The sequence below is a fragment of the Gorilla gorilla genome, chromosome 8 (assembly GCF_029281585.2).
Source record: "Gorilla gorilla gorilla isolate KB3781 chromosome 8, NHGRI_mGorGor1-v2.1_pri, whole genome shotgun sequence".
Taxonomy (NCBI): domain Eukaryota; kingdom Metazoa; phylum Chordata; class Mammalia; order Primates; family Hominidae; genus Gorilla; species Gorilla gorilla.
In genome coordinates this window covers 21826735-21852237 of record NC_073232.2, presented here as the reverse complement: position 1 = coordinate 21852237, position 25503 = coordinate 21826735, and the positions used below count along the sequence as shown (strand labels likewise).

Here is a 25503-nt window from a genome sequence, read left to right as displayed (position 1 = left end):
AGAGGCTCACAAAAGTCAAGTGTAAACCTAGCGTCGCAACTAGCTGATAGTGAAGCTGGTCTCTAAATTAGTGGCATAAAAGCAAGGTGGCCTCATGCCCACTGCTGAAAATGTGTAGAATGCCATCAACTCTCAATTAGTCCCTCTCGAGTTAAAGAAACACAAATTCGAAAAGCATCTTAAAAGGAAAAAAATATGTAACTTCATTTAACTAATGAGTAATAAACTCAAGAAATAAAATTCCGATTGTAATGCTTCATTTGGCAATTACCTTCAATGTCTCTAAAGACTTTCTATAAAGTGCAAAAGCAGCAATCTTTTGCATACTGATATGGTTTGGCTCTGTCCCCACCCAAATCTCATCTTGAATTCCCACGTGTTGTGGGAGGGACCTGGTGGGAGGTAATTGAATCACAGAGGCAAGTCTTTCCCGTGCTGTTCTCGTGATAGTGAATAAGTCTCTCATGAGATCTGATGATTTTATAGAGGAGTGTTCCCCTGCACAAGCTCTCTCTTTTTGCCTGCTCCCATCCATGTAAGATATGACTTGCTACTCCTTGCCTTCCACCATGATTGTGAGGCCTCCCCAGCCACGTGGAACTGTAAGTCCAATGAAACCTCCTCCTTTTGTAAATTGCCCAGTCTCGGGTATGTTTTTTTGTTTTGTTTTGTTTTGTTTTTTTGAGACAGACTTTTGCTCTTGTTGCCCAAACTGGAGTGCAATGGTGCGATCTCAGCTCACTGCAATCTCCAACTCCTGAGTTCAAGCAATTCTCCTGCCTCAGCCTCGTGAGTAGCTGGGATTACAGGCATGTGCCACTATGCCCAGCTAATTTTTTTTTGTATTTTTAGTAGAGACGGGGTTTCATTGTGTTAGCCAGGATGGTCTCAATCTCCTGACCTCAGGTGATCCACCCGCCTCAGCCTCTCAAACTGCTGGGATTACAGGCGTGAGCTACCATGCCCAGCTAATTTTTTTGTATTTTTAGTAGAAATGGGGTTTCACCATGTTAGCCAGGCTGATCTCGAACACCTGACCTTGTGATCCACCCACCTCGGCCTCCCAAAGTGCTGGGATTACAGGCGTGAGCCACCATGCCTGGCCTCTGGTATGTCTTTATCAGCAGCGTGAAAATGGACGAATACACATACTAACTTCTCATGGTGCTTCCAGAAGCTGTGTCCTGGGGGCACGAGAGTTCAAATGTTGGCTTGGGGAGAGAAGGAAAGTCACTGGCCAGAATGAGATGAAATTTGTAATAATCCTGTGTGGATTTCATAAACGACAATGGCCAACAGGAAGTTTCGTGCCCCCCCGCGTGGCATTAAATGGCACGGTCTGCTGAGCGGGTGCATTTCCTTACCATGGGTGCCGAGCTGCCTGCTCACACGTGTATCTTTTATTCGGGTCCTTCTCCATCAGGTTCCGAATGAAGTCTTTTGCTGTTCAAAAAGAAGGCACAAGGGAAGGAATCACTTTGCGACTTGAGATGTGACAATATGATCCCACCAGGTCTTCAGGAGGAGCGTGTGTAGCATGAAAAATATGAGACCAGCCCTCCACAGAGACTACTGTACCTTGGACACAAAGGCACCAGCGTGTGGGGAAAAGGAAAGCCAGGACTTGGCACTCTAGGGTGGCCCAGTAGTGAGGAGGTGGCCTGGGACCCTGACTTCCAGCTCCAAGGCCCTTACCTCTAGTGGCTAGTGATACCTTTGGTTGAGAGAAGAGAAGAAATATCTTTGTTATCATGTGCCTCTAATTAGTCCATCACTGCCTTAGAGAACTGTTTTGGTGACATCATCTCCATGTGTTAAATGTGGTTGATTCAACTAAACCTACTGAGCACCTGCTCAGTCCATCAGGTCCTGGGCTAGGTGCTGTGGATATCAAGTCCCCAGAAAGCACCATGTGTGGCCTACTTGGGCTATTACAAACCCTGGAGCAGGAAACTGCAATGCAGTGAGCTGTGCCCTGCTGGGGGAAGTGGGGGAGTACTTGGCAGCCCAGGAGAGGGGATGGCCCAGAAGACCCTGGGAAAGTGAGGGGCTGGGTGGCAGAACTGATGACATCATGGGTCAGGCCCCAAACCTGCTGCACTGCAGGGTGCGGCCCCTCAATGACCACAGGACTGGGCTTCTGGAGGAAGGCTGTGCTCCTCTGAGCTCAGAAGGAAAATACTTCCCATGTGGCTCTTTCCCGCGAGCCTTGTACAACTATACTCCAGGCCCAGGTTTCCAAATGCTGAAGATGAAACCAAGGCATTTCCACTTAGGATGAAGTAACACAAATAATAACATGCTCTCTTTGAATAGCTCATGGAGACTAGAACGCATTGTCCCATTCATGATCTCATTTCATCCTTCTGCTATGCTCTATGGTAGAGATGGAATATTATTACCTGCCTTATCTTACCAGCGAGAAAACTGAGGCTTAGAGAGATTTCATTAACTTACACAGGACTTGGTTTTGATCTTTATCCCTGAGGAGGGAACAGTGAACTTCCCTAGGAACGTTTCAGAGTGGCATTTCAAATGCCGGCTCTGCCCCTTACTAGTTGTATGATTTTGGTCAAGTTATTTCACCTTCTGGGGCCTTGGTTTCCTTGTCTGTCAAATGGGGTTAATAGTTAATACCCGCCTGACAGGCTGTCCTGAGGACTGAGTGAGTTAGCACACATACAGAGCATCTTGTGCTCAGCATACAGTCAGCACTCAATAAATGTCAGCTACTATTGGTTTACTCCTGGAGCTCCCAGAACAGGGCATGGCTAGAAGAGGTGGATGAGTGGGTCCCCATCTCTCAGCGTGGCTCGAGCCAGATGTCCCAAGCTTGTCCTCTTTCTTTGCAAGTCAAACACAAATATGTAGCTCATGAAGCTTTCTGAGAGCTGTTATGAACTGTGTGCTGTGAGTGTGTTAATCCCCCACAGTTCATATGCTGAAATCCCAACCAATGTGATGGTATTTGGAGATGGGACCTTTTAGGGGTAATTAGGTCATGAGGGTGCAGCCCTCATGAATGAGATTAGTGCCCTTATCGAAGAGACTTGAGAGAGCTCTCTTGACCCTTTTGCCATGTGAGGACATGGTGAGAAGGACATAGTGAGAAGACAGCAGTCTATGAACCAGAAAGTGGGCCCTCACCAGATACTCAATGTGCTCGCGAATTGATCTTGGACTTCCCAGCCTCCAGAGCTCCGAGGAATAAATGTTTGCTGTTTGAGCCACCCAGTCTATGGTATCTTGTTACATCAGCCAATCAAGACAGGACCCTCAGGACTGTTCTGAGCCCCCCAGGGTCCCCTGGGCCTGTGAGGGTCACGTGGTCTGGGTGTAAGTGTCACGGGGGCCGCCCACTGGGAGCTGCCTATGGGTGACCTACCAGAGTCGGAGATGTCATCCCAGTAGGGAGAGTCAAACTCATATTCCGCCTTGAGGATCTGCTCAAAGAGCTTGGAGTCATTTTCATCATAAAAAGGAGGGTAGCCGCAGAGCCTAGGAGACAAAATGGAGTAAAAGCTGGAACATCTGCATAACCAGTGTGGTGACTGTACACTTTGCCTAGAAGGAAGAGACATTACCAACTAAGTTAAGAAAATCTGGCAAGGCACAGTGGCTCACGCAGGTAATCCCAGCAATTTGGGAGGCCAAGGCGGGCAGATCACTTGAAGCCAGGAGGTCCAGACCAGCCTGGCCAACATGGCAAAACCTCGTCTCTACTAAAAAATACAAAAAAAAAAAAAAAATCAGCTGACACGGTGTGGTGGCTGGTGCCTGTAATCCCAGCTACTTGGGAGGCTGAGGTGGGAGAGCCTCAAGGGAGAATCCCTGAGCCTGGGAGGTGGAGGTTCCAGTGAGCCAAGATCGCATCACTGCACTCTAGCCTGGGTGACAGAGCGAGACTCTGTCTCAGAAAAAAGAAAAGAAGAAAGAAAAAGAAAAAGAAAATCTGTACCGCGTGTGCTGCAAATATAATCTCAACCAAGAAAGCACACATTCCGCAAGGATAGGTGGCCCAGGAGTAAAACTGCGATTTAATAAATAGCCAAAAGGGTCAACTCAAGTCATGACCAAAGGTAAATAACAACTATTGAAGTCCCCCTTAACTCTCTGCACAGAATTAACCACAGAATCCCACACGCCCTAAAAACCTAACAGACAGCCTTCTTCACATAAATGTTATTGATCTTACTGTATGTAATACTGTCCCTAACAGAGGATGAGCTGATGGAGAAAACAAACAAAATATATGTTTAATATCCATTTCAGGGCCCTTCCAGGTTCATTTTATTTCAGAAATCACCAGAGGAAGAAAATGAAATTTTATGACGTTGAATTTCAAGTTGCCAGAAGACACCATAACCTGCACATTGTCACGCACATAACCTGCACATTGTCACGCACATAACCTGCACATCAGCACACTACCATGCCCAGACTGAGTATGCGGAGGGTTGCGGTTTTGCCCAGTAACATGCAGTAAGTATCAGCAGGGCTGACAGACGTTGTAAGCCTACAATATCATAACACTACCCATTTTTCCATGGATCCATTTCAAGGTTGATTTTTAACAGATCATATTAATGCTGGTGCAAGTGACTTATAATTCAGAGTTCTGGTGGGACAACAGGCACCTGACACACATAATGGGAGTGGAAATTCTGATTAACTAGACCCACTACAATTCATTCCAAAAAATCATGGATTCTCATTTCAGTTCTGAAATCAGTTTCAATGCTACTTTTACCACTGATGCATTTTTTGGACCAAAATTTCCTTCCCTGAAAACACGAGGGGCTGGCCTAGAAAACCCCTAATATTTTTTCCAGCTTTAAGATACCGTGGCTCTATGATTCAGTTTGGCAGGCTAAAACACTCAGGAAAAGACCTAGAACATGCTTGGGGCCCCTGTGGAGGCAGGGGCTGGCCTTGGTTTACACTGGACGGCCAGGAAGAGGTGAGCCTAAGGCTGCAGGAAGGTGGAGCTTGATTCCAGAAGGCCAGGGGCTATGCAGCGTGGTGCAGAACTTGCTTCTCGGGCTGCGACAACCCAGAGGGTGGCAGCCACGGTGGCAGTTCTTTCTTTTTCTTTCTTTCTTGAGACAGAGTCTCCCTCTGTCACCCAGGCTGGAGTGCAATGGCGTGATCACAGCTCACTGCAACTTCTACCTCCTGGGTTCCAGCTATTATTCTGCCTCAGCCTCCCGAGTAGCTGGGATTACAGGTGCCTGCCAGCATGCTGGGCTAATTTTTGTATTTTTAGTAGAGATGGAGTTTCGCCATGTTGGCCAGGCTGGTCTCGAACTCCTGACCTCAGGTGATCCACCCTCCTCGGCCTCCCAAAGTGCTGGGATTACAGGCGTGAGCCACTGAGCCCGGCCCACGGTGGGAGCTCTGACCCAAACAAGCCCCGAATTGTACCACATAGATCAACATTGTTCAACACACAGCCACAGCCTAGGGACCAGTCTAATGAGAACAAATTAACAAGAATCAACAGAGCGCAGGACTGCGAGGGATTAGGCTGTCAGCACACAAGAAATGCAATACAGGTTAGGAACACCACCTTGGTACCGCCATTCCTCAGCTGTTCCTCCCGTGGGACGCACATCGCCAGCCACCGCTGCGCAGGGGCGTGCCTGATGACATTTTTAAAGGCTGTGAGACATTCTGTGGGCCCATAAGAATCAAAATAATCTCTCCCCACAAGGTTGCCTTAGGGACTAAGAGCCTGGAAAATTTCATTTTTAAAGATGTGCTGCTTTTAGTGAAATGAACAAGAGCCAGGGCTTCCGAAACCACCAGGCACATAGTTCACTGCCCACGGAAATCCCGGAGCCCCAAGATGGGTCTGTTCATTTCTCCCACGATGAGGATTCAGGCAAAACGAAATGTGCATATTAGGAAACGCAGACAGAGCAAAATGTTAGTTCATCTTGGAGAAAAAACTAAATTCTAGATATGTGAGGTTTTTGTTTATTTACAACCGCGTGTGTTTTTCTTTAGGGTTTGGCTTTCTTTGCAAGGAAAAAATTCTTTAAGAAAATTCCGAGAAACATTTATTCTCCGGGTGCCAGTTTTTTAAATGTATATTCCAGTTTCTTCTGGTCTTAGCTCTTTTTTCTTTCCGTGTTTTTGTATTATAGGATATTGTGTTTATGTGGCTGAACTGAGGACACAGGAAAAGGACATGGATTGAGCTTGGAGCCTAAGTAAGTTAAAATTAAGAAAAAAGATTTAAAAGTAACGATTGTAAAATAACAGAAGGACAAACAGAAGTTACAAAATCTTCCTTAGATCTAGAAATTTCAGAGAGCTCCCTGGCCAAGCTATGTCATTAGCAGGTTTGTGTGGAGGTGATCTAACAGAAGTAACAACCTTGGGCTGTTTAACTTGATACACAGAAGACTTCTGTGACCATGGGGTTGCCCATTCACACTGGTAATCCCAGGGTTATTAAGGAATGTTCCAGAAGTGTGGCTTCTTTTACATATCCAACCCTTTAAATAATCTACAAATTATATCGACAAGGGTCCTCAAAGGCAATAATGCCTTTCCCAATTTTTCTAGGCTTCAAAGTTCCTGATTCAGAATAACACTGGCATTTGCAACTGTCACACCCAATCAAGGCAACTCACCTTCAAAGCACTCTTCACTGCCTCCATCCCAGCCTCGGGTCTATCTTCCAGGAAGAACTCTTACATCTTACTGTCTTTCCTGTTGCCTTTTTCCCCTCTCCCCTCAGCCCCCTGGGTCTAGAGGTGCTCACAGCTCAGCTGCAATGAAGCCCAGGGTCACGGGTGCTATTCCTTGTGGTTCTCACACCTCCCTTTTCGTATACAGTCCTTGCACATCCCTCTTTTTAAAGGCAAAGAAACCAATATGCAGCAAAATCAGGGCTTGAGCCTATTCTGTCGGATTTTTAGGCCTGTGTTCTTAACTATTTTGCTCATGCACTAAAGGGAGGGGACTCAAGAATTGAACTTCGGGCATTGAAGTCAATCTAACTTTGTGTTCTCTCTGTGGGGCGTTTGGTTTGCTCTACCTGCCCCTGCATCTGCAAGTGGAACCCTCTGATAGGACCCTGCCTCTCCACCCCCATCTCCCACAGGCAGGGTCTAACAAATAAGATGCTACCTGGGCCGGGTGTGGTGGCTCATGCCTGTAATCCCAACACTTTGGGAGGACAAGGCGAGGAGATCACCTGAGGTCAGGAGTTCGAGACCAGCCTGGCCAACATGGTGAAACCCGGTCTCTGGTAGAAATACCAAAATTAGCTGGGCGTGGTGGCAGGTGCCTGTAATCCCAGCTACACGGGAGGCTTAGGCAGGAGAATCGCTTGAACCCAGGAGGCAGAGGTTGCAGTGAGCTGAGATTGCACCACTGCACTCCAGCCTGGGGAACAAAGCGAGACTCCATTAAAAAAAAAAAAAAAAAAAAAGTGGTGCTAGGGCAGTACCAGCCACAGCCACATGGGACACCAGGCAGTGACTGTTATATTTTATTTTGTGGTAAGGACACTTAACATGTGATCCGCCCTCCTAACACCTTTTTTTTTTTTTTTTTTTTTTTTAATGAGACAGGGTCTCTCTCTGTCACCCAGACTGGAATGCAGAGGTGCAATCTTGGCCCACTGAACCCTCCCATCTCCCAGACTCAAGCCATCCTCCTGCCTCAGCCTCCCAAGTAGCTGGGACTACAGGTGCACGCTACCATGCCCAGCTAATATTTTTTATTTTTGTAGAGACAGGGTTTTGCCATGTGGCCTAGGCTGGTCTCGAACTCCTGGGCTCAATCCACCTGCCTCTGCCTCCTAAAGTGCTGAGATTACAGGTGTGAGCCACTGCGCCTGGCATCTTAACACATCTTTAAGTGTACACTACAGTACTGTTGAATATAGGTGCAATGTAGCACGGGAGGTCTCTCAAACACATTTATCTTGCTTCACTGAAACTGTATACCCAGTGATTAGTAACTCCTCATGTCTCTCCCTCCAGTCCCTGGCAGCTATCATTTCCACTCTTTCATTCTATGAGTTTGACTATTCTAGATACTTTGTATAAGTGGGATCCTGCATTATATGTCTTTCTATGCCTGGCTTGTTTCACTTAGCACTGTGTCAATGTCCTCAAGGTTCACCCATGTTGTCACATGTTGCAGAATTCCCTCCTTTTTAAAGGCTGAATAGTATTCCATTATATGCATCTACCGCAGTTTCTTTAACCACTCATATGTTCATGGACACTTAGCTATTCAGCTAATGTGAATAAGGCTGCTATGAACATGGGAGTGTTAATCTCTCTTCAATATCTTGATTTCCATTTTTTTGGAATTGCTAGATTATATATGGTAACTCTGTTTTTAATCTTCTGAGGAACTGCCACACTGTTTTCCATAGAGTCTACACCCACACATCCTCCCCAGTCCTTGCCTTTTTGATTTCTCAATTACATACAAATGGTCAACAGGCATGTGAAAAAATGCTCAATATCACTAATCATCAGGGAAGTGCAAATCAAAACCACAAGGAGATGCCACTTCCCACCTGTTAGGATGGCTATTATTAGGCAGTGATTTTTAAAAAGTATTTCTGTATGGATTTTTTTTTTTTTTGAGACAGAGTTTCACTTTGTTGCCCAGGCTAGAGTGCAGTGGCTCAGTCTTGGCTCACTGCAACCTCTGCCTGCTGGGTTCAAGTAATTCTCCTGCCTCAGCCTCCTACGTAGCTGGGAATACAGGTGCGCACCACCACACCTGGCTAATTTTTGTATTTTTAGTAGAGATGGGGTTTCACCATGTTGGGCAGGCTGATCTCAAACTCCTGGCCTCAAGTGATTCACCCACCTAAAGCTCCCAAAGTGCTGGGATTACAGGGATGAGCCACCACACACAGCCCTGTATGGATCTTATAGTATTCCACAGTTTTCGTTTTGTTTGTTTGTTTTTTGAGAAGGAGTTTCGCTCTTGTTGCCCAGGTTGGAATGCAGTAGCGTGATCTTGGCTCACCGAAACCTCCACCTCCTGGGTTCAAGTGATTCTCCCGCGTCAGCCTCCAGGGTAGCTGGGATTACAGGCACCTTGCCACTATACCCGGCATTTTTTGTATTTTTAGTAAAGATGAGGTTTCACCATGTTGGCCAGGCTGGTCTCAAACTCCTGACCTCAGGTGACCCACCCAACTCGGCCTCCCAAAGTGCTGCTGTGAGCCACTGTGCTCAGCCGCTGTCTTCATTTTTAATCAGCCGACATACACATAGTCACTTGGTGCCTCCTGGCCTATGTAGGCTTACCTAGGCCAGGAGGAGGTATACCAAGCACTCGCGTGTCAAGTATTTGTGTTGCACCTACTATATACCAGATACTGAGTTTGATACTGGAAATACAATGCTAAGTTAAGAACCAGTTTCTGCCTTCAAGAGCTCAGAGTGGGTGAGAGAGGCACATAAAGAGATAATAATGACATGGGTGACAGTAACAATAGAAATCTGCAGAGGCTATTCTGGGTATACAAGGGCGTGCAAGCCAAGCAGCTTTGTGGGAGTGGAGGAGGTGGATGCCTATGCCCTATCTCAGGGGATGAGCAGGAATTTTACGGGAGAAACAGGTGGGCTGCCGGCAGGAGTGGCTGCCCAGGAATAAGAGCATGGGGCGTAAAACAGCAGTTTATTCGAGCATGGAAGAGCAGCTTGCTGCTGCGGTGCGGCATGTGAGCTGGTGTGCAGCTAGAGCTGAGGTGAGGCCTGGCAGGGCTGTATTCCCCACCCTAAGGTGGCTGGTCTATCTTGCAGGTAGAAGGAAGCCCCTGAATGGTGTAGACAGAGGGGCGATAGGGACAATTGGCTTTGCAGCAGAGATGTGGCAGGTTTGAGGCAGGAAGACAAGTGGCCAACTTGCTGCAGCCAGAGGAGACGGGGGGCCTGCAGTGGAGCTGGACGGAGGAACGGACGGTTCAGACAGAACCGGGCAGATCTGGTGTAGGACGGTGTAAACAGTGAAGGCCAGGATGCCTCAAAGGTCCCCAGCATGGACTACAGATGATGCCCACTGTGTGAAGAATGCAGGACAAGGAGCAGGTAGCCGGGGTGGCCTGGCTGTTATCAACCACAGCACCTGGTAATTCCAGCTCCCTCTTCAGTGGACGCTGCCTGCTCAGAGAGGCGGCTCCAGGCAGTTCTTTGTAGGCAGGGTGAGTAGGAGAGAGGGCAGCTGAGCCAACTCCCTGAGGCAGCCCCATCCCTGGTAATTAGCTCCGATAACTACACTGGATCTTGCCTAGATTTCAACTGAACACTAAAAGAAAGCAGGGAAGAGGGCAAAGCATGGGCCAGGAGGAGAGATCTCCACTCAGTGGTGAGGCTGTGAGAGGAACCCACGCTCGCGGCCACATTAGTGCTAGGCCTTCCAGTTCATTCCACATGAAGCTGTGCAACAAATCTCTCTTCCTTAAGGCGACTGGAGAGACTGTGTTCCATGCACCCAGAACTGCCAACATCCCACAAAGGATATCAACGAGTGATTCCTTTCATGCTGGGCAGAGCTGGACCAGGTACATGTGAGAGATTCAGGTGAAGGTAGCCAGCAGGCAGCTGGAGTTAGAGGCCTGATGCCAGGGACAGGTGTATCATGGGGGTGGTGGAATACAGCCATCAGCACATGCATGAAAACCGGGACAGCAGATAAGATCACTCAGAGCAGATAAGATCACTCAGCTCAGGGGTCGCACACAGACTCTCTACAGACCTGATCTGGCCCCTGATGTGTTTGGCCAGCAGCGATTTCAAACAGATGTGACTTTGAGTGACCAGAGACAGGTGTTGATCTAGCCAGATCGCCACAGCCCCCAAAGTCCCCATGGTCTTGGCATATTCAAGCATGTATGTATGTGGATGGGGACCAGACTCAAATTCCCTGGAAGCCTGGCATGGCTGGCTGACTGGGTAAGAACAGCTAGTTTATCCACGTCTTTTTGTGTGCCAGCAAGCCCCTGGCATGGACAAAAATCACCTAGCTGATAACACATTAGGTCATCTCCCTGGCCCTCCACCTGCTCAGCTGGTGACTTTGAGTCAAGGATCAAGGGTGCAGCTCGGGAGAGGGACACTTTGAAAGAGGCGAGGAGCCTCAACATGGTTAGGCCCTGCTGGGCTGCAGAGCTGCAAAAGGGACGCAAAAGGGGCGAGCCCTGCTGGCCAGGGCCCAGAGGCTGGATGCTACGGAGCAGGTGGATTCCTCCTCCACAGCTGCTGCAGGAAGGCAGAGAAGAGGGAGCAGCCTGACGGGTAATCAGGGAAGGCTCCCGGGAGGAGGTGTGACCTGCATCTACAGCAGTGATTCAGGCTGGGAAGCTTACATTAATAAAACCGCCTGTCAGGGACTCCTCTGGCTGTCACCAAAGACTGAGCACTGACCAGGTCCCAGGCATGGAACAGACGGTCTGAGTCCCTATTCTCATGCCATTTACATTCTAGTTGGGGGTCAGGGGGACAGATACCCAACACTAACCTTCAAAATAAACAGGAAGTGTATAAAATACCCAGAAAAGGTAATTTGGAGCTGGTCAGGGGAAGCCTTGAATCCTCAATCGAGAAAATTCCTTTCTACACACCGTTCTCTGTGCCCAGGGCTGCTCTTCTCCCGCTGTGCACAGACGTGACCTGCTCTCCCCCAAAGCCCCGTGCACGGGTCTATACTCAGTGATGGCTTTCTTGATCCCACCCGGCCAGGGCAGGCCCCCAGCTTGGTGTTCTCCAAGTTTCCTAGGCACCATCATCGTGGCATGCATGTCGGTTTCTGTCTATGTCCCACTGTCTTCTCTGATACAGTCTGAGCCCTCCAAGGGTGGTGATGCCTCATTCCTTTTTGCAACCCTGGTCCTATACCAGTACACAGCATGTGCTCAGCAAAAGGTGGCTGGATGCCCGAGTCGTTAAATGCCTGTGTTTCAAGGACTGCCACCCCCAACCTGACTCGGTCCCTCTCCAAACAGTTCTCATTCTTCACAGTCCAGCCCACCTCCCTCTTGAGTTCTCTTAAGAAATGTAAAGATATCGGCCTATTGGCCAGGCGCGGTGGCTCATGACTGTAATCCTAGCACTTTGGGAGGCCGAGGTGGGTGGATCGCTTGAGGTCAGGAGTTCGAGACCGGCCTGACCAACATGGTAAAACCCCATCTCTACTAAAAATATAAAATTAGCCGAGCATGGTGGCGCACACCTGTAATCCCAGCCATTCGGGAGGCTGAGGAAGGAGAATCACTTGAACCCGGGAGGTGGAGTCTGCAGTGAGCCAAGATCGCGCACTGCACTCTAGCCTGGGTGACAAGAGCAAAACTCTGTGTTAAAAAAAAAAAAAAAAGAAATGTAAAGATATTATGGCTTATTATCATGATTATAATGTTTACCTTCCCACCTTGATAATAAGTCCCTGAAGGACAAAGACTGTGCCCTATCTAGTATTTCTTTTTTTTTTTGAGACAGTCTCATTCTGTTGCCAGGCTGGAGTGCAGTGGTGCAATCTCGGCTCACTGCAACCTCTACCTCCTGGGTTCAAGCAATTCTCCTGCCTCAGCCTCCCGAGTAGCTGGGACTACAGGTGTGCGCCACCACACCCAGCTAATTTTTGTATTTTTAGTAGAGACGGGGTTTCACCATGTTGGCCAGGATGGTCTCGATCTTCTGACCTCGTGATCCGCCTAGGTCGGCCTCCCAAAGTGCTGGGATTACAGGCGTGAGCCACCGTGCCCGGCCTAGTATTTTTTTTGTATCTTTCTTTTTTTTTTTTTTTTTTTTTTGAGACAGGGTCTAGCTTTATCATCCAGGTTGGAGTGCAGTGGCATGATCATAGCTCACTGCAACCTTGAACTCCCAGGCTCATACAATCCTCCTGCCTCAACTTCCTGAGTAGTGGGAACCACAGGCGTGCACCACCATACTGGGCTAATTTTTTTTTTTTTTTTTTTGGTACAGACAGGGTCTTGCTGTGTTGCCCAGGCTGGTCTCGAACTCCTAGGCTCAAGAGATCCTCCCACCTTGGCCTCCCCAAATCCTGGGATTGCAGGCATGAGCCATCATACTCAGCCTGTATCTTGCATTAGCACTCAATAGTATTTATTTATTTATTTATTTATTTATTTGAGACGGAGTCTCACTCTGTCGCCCAGGCTGGAGTACAATGGTGCAATCTCCACCTCCTGAGTTCAAGCGATTCTCCCACCTCATCTTCCCAAGTACCTGGGATTACAGGTACCCACCACCACGCCTGGCTAATTTTTGTATGTTTAGTAGAGATGGGGTTTCACCACGTTGACCAGGCTGGTCTTGAACTCCTGACCTCAGGTAATCCGCCCACCTCTGCCTCCCAAAGTGCTGGGATTACATGTGTGAGCCACTGCGCCTGGCCTCGATACTATTTAACGAATATTTGTCGATCGATTATTCTTTGATGAACAAGAAATACTTTGTGTGAAATATTTATGCTTGTGTGTGTACTGACTTAAGAAGTTGTACTGAACATCCCAAAATAGGTGTTTACCCTGAAAAAGGAAAATCGAACCAAATTTTCCCAAGTGTAGTACTTTTTCAGTTATTTTTGCAGTAAAGCCTTCTGATGGCCAATGGCATCCACTGTAAATGACACCCCTCAAGGCAGACTGGAATGAACACAAGGAAACTTCAACAAATATGCCCTGGGCCCACCCCATCCAGGGCCCCAACAACGGCCTCCAGGGACTTGCTTGCTGCAGAGCTCCTCCCACCAGCAACTGCCCAGCAGATGACACAGTTGACAGGTGGCGCCTCCCGCTCCCAGCCTGAGTCCTCAAATCAGAAGCTGAAAAGTATGTTTGAAGAAGTGCTTTTCACAGTAGGGGGATTCACACAGTCAAAGATTTTATTCTGGGGTCCAGAAGCTATCACCTGGTCCAACCCCTTGTTTAAGAGATAGGGAAAGTGAGTCCCAGGGAACTGAAGAAGAGACCTGGGCATCTGTCCAGAGCTCTGGTCTAGAAAAAAACAAAGGCTACTTCAAGCCAATTCTATACACACACACATAGTTATTATTATTATTATTATTTTTGAGACAGAGTCTCCCTCTGTTACCCAGGCTGGAGTGCAATGGCGTGATCTCGGCTCACTGCAACCTCTGCCTCCTAGGTTCAAGTGATTTTCCTGCCTCAGCCTCCCAAGTAGCTGGGCTAATTTTTGTATTTTTAGTAGAGATGGGGTTTCACCGTGTTGGCCAGGCTGGTCTCGAACTCCTGACCTCAAGTGACCTGCCCACCTCAGCCTCCCAAAGTGCTGGGATTACAGGTGTGAGCCACACCCACCCTTGGCCAATTCTACAGATACTGACAGAGCACTGGTGTTGTGTGAAATGCTGATCATGGAGCAGTGAGTAAGACAGACCCAGGTCTTGCCCCTCAGGGTTCCATAGTCCAGCCTTATTTAAATGGGACAGTGGAACATTTACTTTTCTACAATAGAGAAACCACTTCTAGTGAATGTGTCCTATAAACGTTAATAACCACATCTACCATGTACGGAGCTGTCACCGTGCCAGGCACTGGGCTATGTAATTTACATATATTATTGTCTTATTTAGTGCATAGTTCTAAGTTTTTCAATCTTCAATTTCCAGATGAGGAATTAAATGCATGAAAGATTAGGCTACTTGCTTACATCTAAGGGACAGCACAGAATTTTAGTCTCTTTGTCCAACTCCAGAGCCAGGTCATATTAACCTTTAGGACCTCCATCCAGATGTGCCACTGCAAAGATGGGGAAACACCACACCTGCATGTTCTCTTTCAGAACCTGCCTCTGCAGTCAGACGGTCATGATTTTTCTGTATCACACTTCTAGAAACAGAGCCAGAGACGAGGCCACGTGACCTGCCAAAGAAATGAAGAACAGGCCGGGGGCGGGGGCTCACGCCTGTAATCCCAGCACTTTGGGAGGCCACGGTGGACGGATCATGAGGTCAGGAGTTCAAGACCAGCCTGGCCAACATGGTGAAACCCCATCTCTACTAAAAATACAAAAAATTAGCCAGGCGTGGTGGCACGCAGCTGTAATCCCAGCTACTCGGGAGGCTGAGGCAGGAGAATTGCTTGAACCCAGGAGGCGGAGGTTACAGTGAGCTGAGATTGTGCCACTGTACTCCAGCCTGGGCGACAGAGCAAGACTCTGTCTCAAAAGAAAGAAAGAAATGAAGAACAGCCCAGAAGTCTTGCAGTTCCAAAATCAATGCGGAATGTTCTACTCAGTCTGTGTTTCTGAAGACAGATGGGAGGAGAATGGCCAGGATCATGATGGCCCTGTCTGTGGAGAAAGGGCCTGGAGAAAAATGAGACTGCGTCTATACTGAGAAAATCCCAACAGGACGGAGAAGCCTTTTTCAGCGCTATGCTCCCATGCAAAGCTGCAAGAGGATACAAAGGCAAAAGAGTTCCCTCTGGCGAGACCTTGCAGGGCTCTGTGAGGCTGGCCAGGGGACAGGAGTGCCTCGCTGATGGGGAGAAATTGGAAAATAAAGTTAATAGATATAAGTGAATTTTCTAAACACCTGTGAAAGTGCTGACACTTATTTTAAAATATTTTATGAAAAAATATTTGAACGTAGCAGTTCACACTGATAACTGAATAATCATTAGTTAATGGCAACCCAGAACTTTCTGTTTTAATCCAACTGGGAGAAAAGGCCATGAAGGAGAATAGAAGTGATTTTTTCAAGGAAAAAGGGCGACTTTTTCCTTGTGTGGCAAGTCTTCCTCAGCCAAGAAGTCAGAGGAAAGGAGACACAGGTGCAGAGCCTAGCTCCATCAGGAACTGTGTGAGTGACACTGGGGAAATGAGTCACCCACAATGAGTCCAGTTTATTCTGTGAATGGGGATAACAACACCCACTTTATATAAATATTGGAACATATGTCATGTATTCCATGTCCTAATATGTATGACACATAAAACACACATAGATATACAGACAGGTGATGGATATAGATAGATGATAGATTGATAGAGATAGATGACAGATAATGATAATGAAGATAGATATAGATAGGAAGATAGACAGATGAGATGGATAAATAGGTAGATAGATAGATAGATGGATGGAAGGATGGATGAATGGATAGACAGATAGATAATAGAAAGATGAATGGATTGGTGAATGGATGGATGGGTGGATGGAAGGATGAATGGATAAACAGAAGATGGACAGATGTATGAATGGATGGATGGATGAATGGATAGATAGATGACGGATAGATAGATGAATGGATGGATGGATGAATGGATGGATGGATGAATGGATGGATGGGTAGATGAATGAGATGGACAGATGGACAGATGGATAGACAGACAGACAGACAGACAGATAGATAGATGCACACACACACAGAAATATGGATGGATGGATGGATGGATGGATGGATGGATGGATGGATGGATGGATACTAGAGATGCTACATCTGAAAGTTCCAGTGACATAGTGATCATTAAATGCTGCTTCCCACACCCTTATCCCCCTCTTCTCCTTTTCATCCCAACTCCATCTCCTCCTTCTCAGGTTCCTCCAGCTGAAAGATGCTGAAGTGCGAGGGCAGCCACACAGCATCAGGAAGAGCAATGTTGAGGTGGAGAGAGGAGCAGATGAGCCCTGAGGACTCACCCCAATGTCCCACACTCTACCCATGAAAATGATGCAACATACTTTACAATTTTGGGCAATGTCTCAGAACCACCCACTAACAACCGTACACCCTGACATAACCTTCTAAGCTGCTGCAGAAGGGACAGAAGGAGACGCTGCCTCTGGTCATTATTCTGAGCGCTGTATTATGAACATGATGACAGAATGCACCCAACCTGCTTTAGAAGTTCGATCTTTGTGTGCCAGTATTTCTGAACACTTAGCCAAGGATGGATGGCTCAATTCTAAGAATAGCTCAAGCTTTCCTTAGAACGCCTGCTCAAAGGCATATTTGTTAAGGAGTATTTTTTATGCAGTTAGGCCAAGGTGCCATAAAAATGACCAAAGCAACAAATCTCCATGTATATTACACACTAGGCAAGCTTCAAGGCCAACCCAGGCCCAATGGGGGTCTGAAAAACACGAGCAAAATCAGTCAACTCTGGGCATTGCTCCTTAGGACATCAGAGTGTGCCCACATGTAGCGACCACTGGGTGGCCACTGTTTGTCCTCTGCCTTGGCACTCGGTCAATATTTAACAAATGTTTATTGAATGAATGTCTGCATCCTGTAGGAAGAAATCTGAATTGTATTCATCTTACTCTGTATAATATGACAGACTTTAAGAAATAATAAAATAAAGCAAAGCTTTTAAAAGCTGATAAATCTTTTGTACTTATTTGCAAGGCCAACTTAGTAACCAAAACAGGTTTTAGCATATTATTTGGATTTATAGCATTTAATGGCCAATGAGACCTGAATCGTTATAAAAATGTAATCCAATGATTTCAGCAACCGTATATTTGATTGTGTGCGTTTCCAGAGCTTTCTCCTTGCAAACTTACAAGAGAGCAGGCCAGGGAAACTAGGAATGGTTCACATATCAAACCATGCAGAGGGTGACTCCAGCAAAGTACTGATGATGAAAATGCAAGGGGGATAAATGCCTGCTGCACCCCCTGAGGTTTAGACAATGCCTTGAAAACTGAGAAGGAGTAAGCAGATTAGGAAAAGATTTAGGGGAAAAAGGAAAGGGAATACCAGAGAGGAAAAGGGAAACCCACTCCTTAGAAAGTTGATGCACGACTGAAATTGAACACTGGCGGGGAGGAGGGGAGGGAGAACAAAACACATCCCCAAGCATGACTAGTGAGCAGCAAAATCCACATTTTGATTCCTGCATTAGCCAGATGGACACCACCTTGAGAAAGCCCGGAGCATGTGTGCAGAGTACCAAGCCTCCTCCTAAAGGGCCAAACACATCTGCAGGAAGTTGGGAAAAAACCACTTTCAGAGCAGCTCATGGCTAACAGTGAAACTGAGCGCACACCTGGGACAAAGCAGATGAGTTAGTTCTCACGAGGGGTGGATTTTACACCAAAGCATGAGGGGTGCAGACACCCAACCTGGAGGCGATTAGCACCAAGTGCTAACCGATGATGCGGAACCCATGGAGAATTTCCAAGTTAGATTTCTGCAGCTTGACTTTGCTTACTTGGTGGTTAGGTTCTTCCTTCCTCCCTCCTTCCCTCCCTAGCTTCCTTCCTTCTCTCCTTCTTTTTCTCCCTCTTTCCCTCCCTCCCTCCTAGTTTGGATGGGTAAGCAGTTAGGCATCTGCATAGGCTGACAATGGCCCCAGAGCAATGTCGTGCTCCCTCCACCCCATTGGCTGAGGCCTTTCACTGCACTTTCAGCGTGTCCTCTTTGCTGACTCCTAACAGTGCACTTCTGAGATGGACTAGAAAACTCCTTGGAACGTGGACGGCAAGGAGACCAAAAGCGGGAAGGTGGCACCGTGCACCACATTACATGGTGTTGCGTTGAGTCGTGGGCTTCTGATCAACTCTTCCAAGGATCCTCCCACCCGTGTCCTCCAGGGTTTCCCTGACTTGCTGGTGTACGATGGAATCCCTCCCCTCTCGGCCTCCATCTCTACTCTCTTCGTCACAAATGGGGCCTGAAGCCACCTGCTTGCTATTGTGCCACCCACCGTGGAGCTGGGCATTTTCCCCCTGTGCATGTTCTTGGTTCTTTTCACCATCTATGCCCTGCTCCTCTCCTGCTGAGTGCTGCTGCTGTGCACCTCCAATACATATTTAAAACCATAATAAAGAGCCCCTGATTCTTCTGTGTGCACAGTGTCCTGCTAGGGGAATGAAAAATCCTGATAATTCAGAGACTATATTTTCCCCATCCCCAAGTTTGAGATATTAAAAGTTCAAAGCTCGATCAACTCCTTCAAACTCTATTTTAAACACTATGTTTCTAATTGAATGGCACCTCTTTTCTCATACACAAACAGCACATTTTATCTTTAGATAATTGAGTCTTGAGAGGATAAACCATCAATCTCTCTAGGCAGATATTGAAGACAGAGCTCTTCCCGCAGCCTGGACTAGCTCTCTCCTGGCAGATTCTCACCCATCTTTCCAAACCCAGATCGCTGTAACCTATCCTGGGAAGGCTTCCTCAGGCCACGGCAGAGTCCCAGCTCTGTTCTAGGAGCTGCCCCACCACCTCCCTCCCATTTCAGGCAGCTGGTAAGACTAGATTGTAATTTATTTGTTTACCGTCTGTCACCTCCAGCAGACAGTAAGTGCCTCCTAGGCCAGGCCGGTGATACATCCATCTCTGCATCCCCATCACACTGCCTGACACATGTTAGGCTCGATAAATGTGAGTTAAGTGAATGGATGTCAATCCCCTGCCTTCCATTCTTCAGGCTAAATATCCCAAAGCCTTTAGCTGCTATATAAACTATGGCTTCTAGGAGATGGGGTTAAGATGAAAATAAGAGCACAGGAAGTAAAATGTTTCTCCATCTGGCCTGAAGCCACGCCATTCAGGGCACAAAAGTGACGGCTGTGAGCCACTACCTTCTGACCTCTCGCTCTGTGGTGCCCTCTCTACCTCATGGCCTTTGAAGGCAAAGCCACAGAAGTTGGTGCATTCCACACGGCCTGAGGTCACCGGCAGGGAGTTGCTCCCCTCACCAACTAAAAGCCCGATTTCCCTCAACTGCTCTGCTTGTGAAGTCTCCCCCCTCACTGTTGTGTACCTCCTGCACCTGCTCTTTGACACCAGAGTATTTTGAGGGGTTAGAGGTAGTAAACCAATTGTCACAGACAATGACTCAAGTCCCTTGCCTCAGCTTAACAAAGCTGAAATATGGCCCAACTTCTGCCTGCAACTAAAGCTGCAGGGACTCACAACCCACAGGTGGCATTTAGCATCCCCAGGATGGACTCGGCAGAGAATGTGATGCGGAGATGAGGTCCTTTCTGAAAACCCTTGGAAAGCAGCCAAACCGAAATGCAATCCATGGACTAAAATGAGTCAACTGGAAATCATAACAAACAATCGATGCCTGCTGAAATCAAACAACGATGCTGGAGTGATAACGGGAAATGGTGGGTGGCTGGTGGCTGCTCTTTAAAGCAGAAGAAAGGAGGGGTCATAAGAACTGGTCAGTAGGGGCTGGGCACTGTGGCTCATACCTGTAATGCCAGCACTTTGGGAGGATCACTTGAGGTCAGGAGTTCAAGACTAGCCTGGGCAACATAGTGAGACCCCGTCTCTAAAAAAAAAAAAGTTTGTTTTGTTTTGTTTTGTTTTTAATTAGCTGGGCATAGTGGCACACTCCTATGGTCCCAGCTACTTGGAAGCTGAGGTGGGAAGATGACTTGAGCCCAGGAGGTCAAGGCTGCAGTGAACTATGATTGCACCACTGCACTCCAGCCTGGGCGACAAAGCAAGACCTTGTCTCTAAAAAAAAAAAAAAAAAAAAAAAAAAGGAACTGGTCAGCTGTGCTACCCAGCCAATAGAAAGAGCTGCTCAGCGGAATCATCCTTCTATGGAGAAGGTGGCCTGGAGACCAGCACAGGCTTCGTGAAAATATCTAAGGCCACCCGCCTCCACTGCTCTGATACCCTGTTCCAAAAGAAAGAAAACTTCTGCTTTTCATTTGGTTTCTCACGGAGCATTTCCTATAAGGGAGAGAACATGTTTGTTTGCTGACATGCATATCCAATTACCTTGTGAGGCACAAACTGCATTATGATTTAGTAAGTGGACAGTCCAGTCTTTTTTTTTTTCCTCTGAGTCTAGTTACTGTGAATCAATTCACAAAGATGTCTGAACAAGATGAATAAACAGATCAAACTGGGTTTCCAAATTTCTAAAGCCAAAATCCAGACCATGGGCCCACAGTGGCCTGAATGAGGCACCGTGCCCCACCTCACAAAGCTCATGAATATAACCAGGCGACTGTTGCCTGCTGGCCACATCAGTGAACAGTCCCTATTAAAGTCAGCACTCCTCATGCTGATAGGAGTAACAGCGATCACGACCCCCCAGGGCTTGAGGCTCGGTGACCACGCTGCATTCTCTTTGGGGGATGCCTGGGCTCAAGTTCTCCTTAGAACATATGTATTCCATCAAGAGCCAGCTGTCAATTGCTCAAAGGGATGGGAACTGCCTTGGCGAGGCTCATCTTTTGTTTCAGAACATGGATATAAGCATGCAGATTAGGCCTTCCCTGTTCCATTCTTCCAAAGCTAATTCAGCTGCATGCACAGGCAAATCGACATTTATGTGAGTAAATTTTAAAAAGTGAGCAATGTAGAGGCTCACTAAAGAAAGCGGAGTACCATCAGCGTTTTGCCTAGAGTTTCTTCTAGGCAGAGAGGTCTGAGGTCTCCCCACCCATGGCCAAGTTCAGCCCACCTGTCCAGCCTGCTCTTGTGCCTCTGATGTGCCTGTTCCAATTTGGGAGCGGGAATCTCTTTAGGATCCTTCTCAGCTGTTAGCCCACATTCACAGTGTCTCCTCACAATACGCAGCATCCTTGAGCATAATTTAGGCAAATGATCATTAAATAATCATTTAAAAAATGAGTATCCTTCAAGTTCTGAGAAGAAAGACGGGCCGCATGTTATCACAGAATCAAGATTGATCTGTGAGATGCTGAGGTTCATCTTGACTGAGAAAATTTGTGCCTTGGACCTTATGCTGTCTTGGCTGAGCCAAGCCCGTCACACTGGACACCAACACGCTTATCACAAAGCGCAACCCACGCCGTCCTCAGCTCTTCCTGGCAGCATAAGCTATTTGAGCAAAGATGTTTTTTGCAAGTCCTAATCCCCAAAGCAAGATTCCTGGCAGGATAAGAGCTCATCACATGGGTTTTTAAAAATGAGTGTCCTTGGTAGGAAAAAATACTTCTCCTTCCAAATGATGAATAGTAGATAAATGGAGACCAAAAGAGGGCCGATTTATCAAGTGCACACACCAGCAAAAGGAGGAATGTTTATATGGCGTGCAAGAGGAGAAAACTCGGTGCCACGGCTTGTCACGGCCACTTTGGCTGCAGTCTGATATCTCAGCGTGACAGGTTTATCAAACAAAAATAAAAAATAAGAGTGCTATGCTCCAAAACACTGCAGGGGCTGACCTCTTTTCCATTACAGTGGCTGGGAAGAATGAGGCGCTCCATGACTTCCCTGTGGGGAGGGGGCCTCCCTGGCATGCTGCCTGTTGGTCATGGACTGCTCAGTGGCCTTGTGCATAAGTCTTTAGATGGGAATGGGAGACCAGGCACGGTGGACCCACAGGAAGGAGAAAGAGTCCGAGAATGAGACAAACGAGTTCTGATGTCTAACGCTGCTTAGACCCACCTCTGGGTCAGTGCCCACCTCTGACATCGACACAAACCCAGGCTACAGAACAGTCAGAGGATAGCTTCATGAGCCCTCACACAGGCCACGGCACCCTGCTCTGGTCCTTGCCTCCCTCCCCTGTCCTGTCTGATGCTCTTATCTCTCTGCTTATCCAAACTTCTAGACCCGCCTTGATGGTGCTTTTCCCTGTCCTCAATGACCACTGCATTCTGTGACCTACTATAGCTGTGCATGGGCCTCCCTGTACATCAGACCCCCAGCCTCAAACTTATCATTCTTAGTGTCAACGACCAGCATTTATTGATTACCTTCTCTATTCCAGGCACCGTGCAAAGGGTGAAACATGGAAAGAAGATACAGACTCGATGCCTCTCAACAGAGTACCAACCATCTGTATGGTGAGAAAAGATGAATTCATAAGGAGATTGATCTACTGATAATAAAGTTGAGGCTGGTGGTACTCCAAGTGCAGCCGTGTTATACAGTCAATCATACCCAGGATTTGACCTATCATCCATAGGAGTCTGAACATCTTACAGAAGACAACTGAGATGCCAAGAGTCCACTCATTCTCTGCTTGGGACTCACAGAGCTCTGGAAGGCACTAGGGAAAACAGAAGCCCAGGCTGCCATCTTGAAGTCTGACACAGTCATGAAATTGATCTGGGACTAGTCTCCGGGGCAAAGCTAGTGTGACCAGGAAACCATCAAGTAGAAACTTACCAAATTTATACTCAAAGGAATATGGCATGTCTTTGCTTAATACTACACTTGAACCCTGGCAAATGTTGCAGTGCATACGGAAATCATATGGGTTTGGGTGCACCACTTGTCAAATCATACTCAGAAGTACATGCCAGGATCTCTATCCTGGACCTTTCCTGAACTCCACACGTGCATACACTACTCAGTGGGTATCTCCCAAGGGTCTCAAGCTTAACGTATCCAAAACCAAATTATTGATCTCACCTCCCCTCCTAAATCACCAAATTATTGATCTCACCCACCCTTCTAAATCGGCTCTTCTACCATTCCTCTCTCTTTTCTCTTAACCATCGAGACAGTTATTTAAGCCAACTCCTTGGATTGAGACTTGAAGACTACCTCTCCTTCATCCTCCACATCCAAAATATATCTGAGATCTCTTCACCACTCTGCCCATAATCACTGCCTCCCCAGGAGAAGCGCCTCTCACTGTTCCTCTGCCCAGAGCTTCCCACTCATTCTCCACCTTCCACATTTTCCTTCCAATGCTTTCTTCAGAGTGGCTGGGATAATACTCGAATGTAAATCGGATCAGATCACAACACTGTTCAAAACCCTTCCTACTGCTCTTGGGTTAAAATCCAAACTTTCCACTCAGTCTCTCTTTGTTCTGGCACTAGGTTACTTCTTGCATGTCGCTTTCTGATGTATTGTCTTGATACTATCTAGCCATGCTGGCCCTCTTTCCAACATCTTACTACCTATAGTCCATGGTAAACGTGGTTAGTTGCCTACTGCCAACACGTTTCCTGCCTCCTTCTTCACTAAAAGAACTGTGCTTTCACTCAAGGCTTCTCCCCACTGTCAACTGCTCCACTTGGCCAACCATGATGATCCTGTTTGCTTTGCCAGTGACTGGATTAGAAAAGATACCAGAGAACTTGCTCTTCTGTACTTTCTCTACAGCATGTGAGGACACAGCAAGAAGGTGGCTGTCTGCAAGTCAGGAAAAGAGCCCTCACCAGGAAATGAATTGGTTGATACCTTGATCTTGGACTTCCAGCCTCCAGACGGTAAGAAATAAATATCTGTGGTTTAAACCACATGGCATTTTGTTGTAGCAGCCTGATCTGACTAAGACATCATTGCTTAGTTTTAAACTGCTTATCCCAGTCATTCTAAGAAACATCTGGCAGCATCTGTCAATAAGTACCTACCCAGAGCTGTACCAATGCCCCACCCCAAGGCTGTAACTTTAGGGAAATAATTATACAAACAAACCCAAAGGGAGTCCACAGACATTCGTGCAGACCATAGTCATGGTTCAAGGTCCAGATAGACATAAAGGAACAAATAACCAGAAGGACAGAAAAAGGGCTACTTTCCCCAGCCCCAGGGAAGGTTTCTCTAGATGACTGATACCAGCTTCAGTTCTTTGCAGGAAGAGGCCTGGCCTAGCATTTATTTCCTTAAGGCTTCCATAGTCAAGCTGGATGAGGCAGGACCTCTGATAAGATTTCTAATTGAGGACTTAGAGAGCCAGGGTGAATAACACAGGGCTCCTGCCCAGTGTCTGCTTACCCAGGACAATGACCACACCCCCCGAGAAAATGGTATGCAAAATTGTGTGCATGCGTGTGTGTGTGTGCGTGTGCGCATACATGTGATTTTATTAGGGGATAGGATCCACGACTTTCATTAGATTCTCAAAAGGATGTGAAACACACCTCAAAAGGATAAAACTGCAAAAGGTGATCAATGTCTTTTGAAAGGGAAAGCATTCTGTAAGTGCAATATGTTAGTTTTAAAGCTCAGATGAATCTGCCCTTTACCAATTTCCATAAATGAGAGTCCTTTAGGCCAAGTATATGGCAATGGATGAAATTCTCCTGTGATAACAACAAGAATCCACAGGCACTGTTACCTAAATCCACACTAAACTACAAATGCAGCCCAGCTGAACGCTGGAGAAAGGCCATCTGCTTCTCAGACACTGCACCAAAACCAATGTGGTGGTGGTGTAGTGGGGGAATGTTTCCAGCATTCCTGGAGGAGAAGAGGATGCCACACACTGTCAGAACTTTCTCCAATCACCATCCCCTGCAGTCTTTTATTGTGTGCAGGGGGCTCTTTCTGCAAGGAAATGTTTCTCCTTGGGGGTGATGAAATGGGGAAATTCATTTCCTAGCAATTGCAGAAACAAGTTGGCTTAAGCCTACCCTAAAAGTATGTTCCATAATAAGCATTTGAAAGTATAACTTCTAAAAGAAACTGTAATTTAAAAATAACTTTACAGTAGACTTAAGCAAAACAAACAAGAAACAAAACTGATGATCCTGAAATAACTGCAACAAGCCTATGGCCTAGAATTGCATTTCCTGGGTTATGGAGATAAGACGTCTCAGAAGAAATGAGAAATCTAAAGG

General features: G+C 47.0%; 1 protein-coding gene across 5 annotated transcripts in view; it reads right to left on the bottom strand.

Moving 5' to 3' along the window:
• CAMK1D (calcium/calmodulin dependent protein kinase ID) overlaps positions 1 to 25503 on the bottom strand; it is a 487292-nt gene that overhangs the window by 18046 nt on the left and 443743 nt on the right. For all 5 annotated transcript variants that reach the window (XM_019035268.4, XM_019035266.4, XM_019035269.4 and 2 more), the window contains exons 7-8: positions 3386 to 3498; positions 1365 to 1443 (exon numbers count right to left, since the gene is read on the bottom strand). In XM_019035268.4, the coding sequence (XP_018890813.1) occupies positions 1365 to 1443; positions 3386 to 3498 (192 nt within the window). The remainder of the gene's footprint in view (positions 1 to 1364; positions 1444 to 3385; positions 3499 to 25503) is intronic.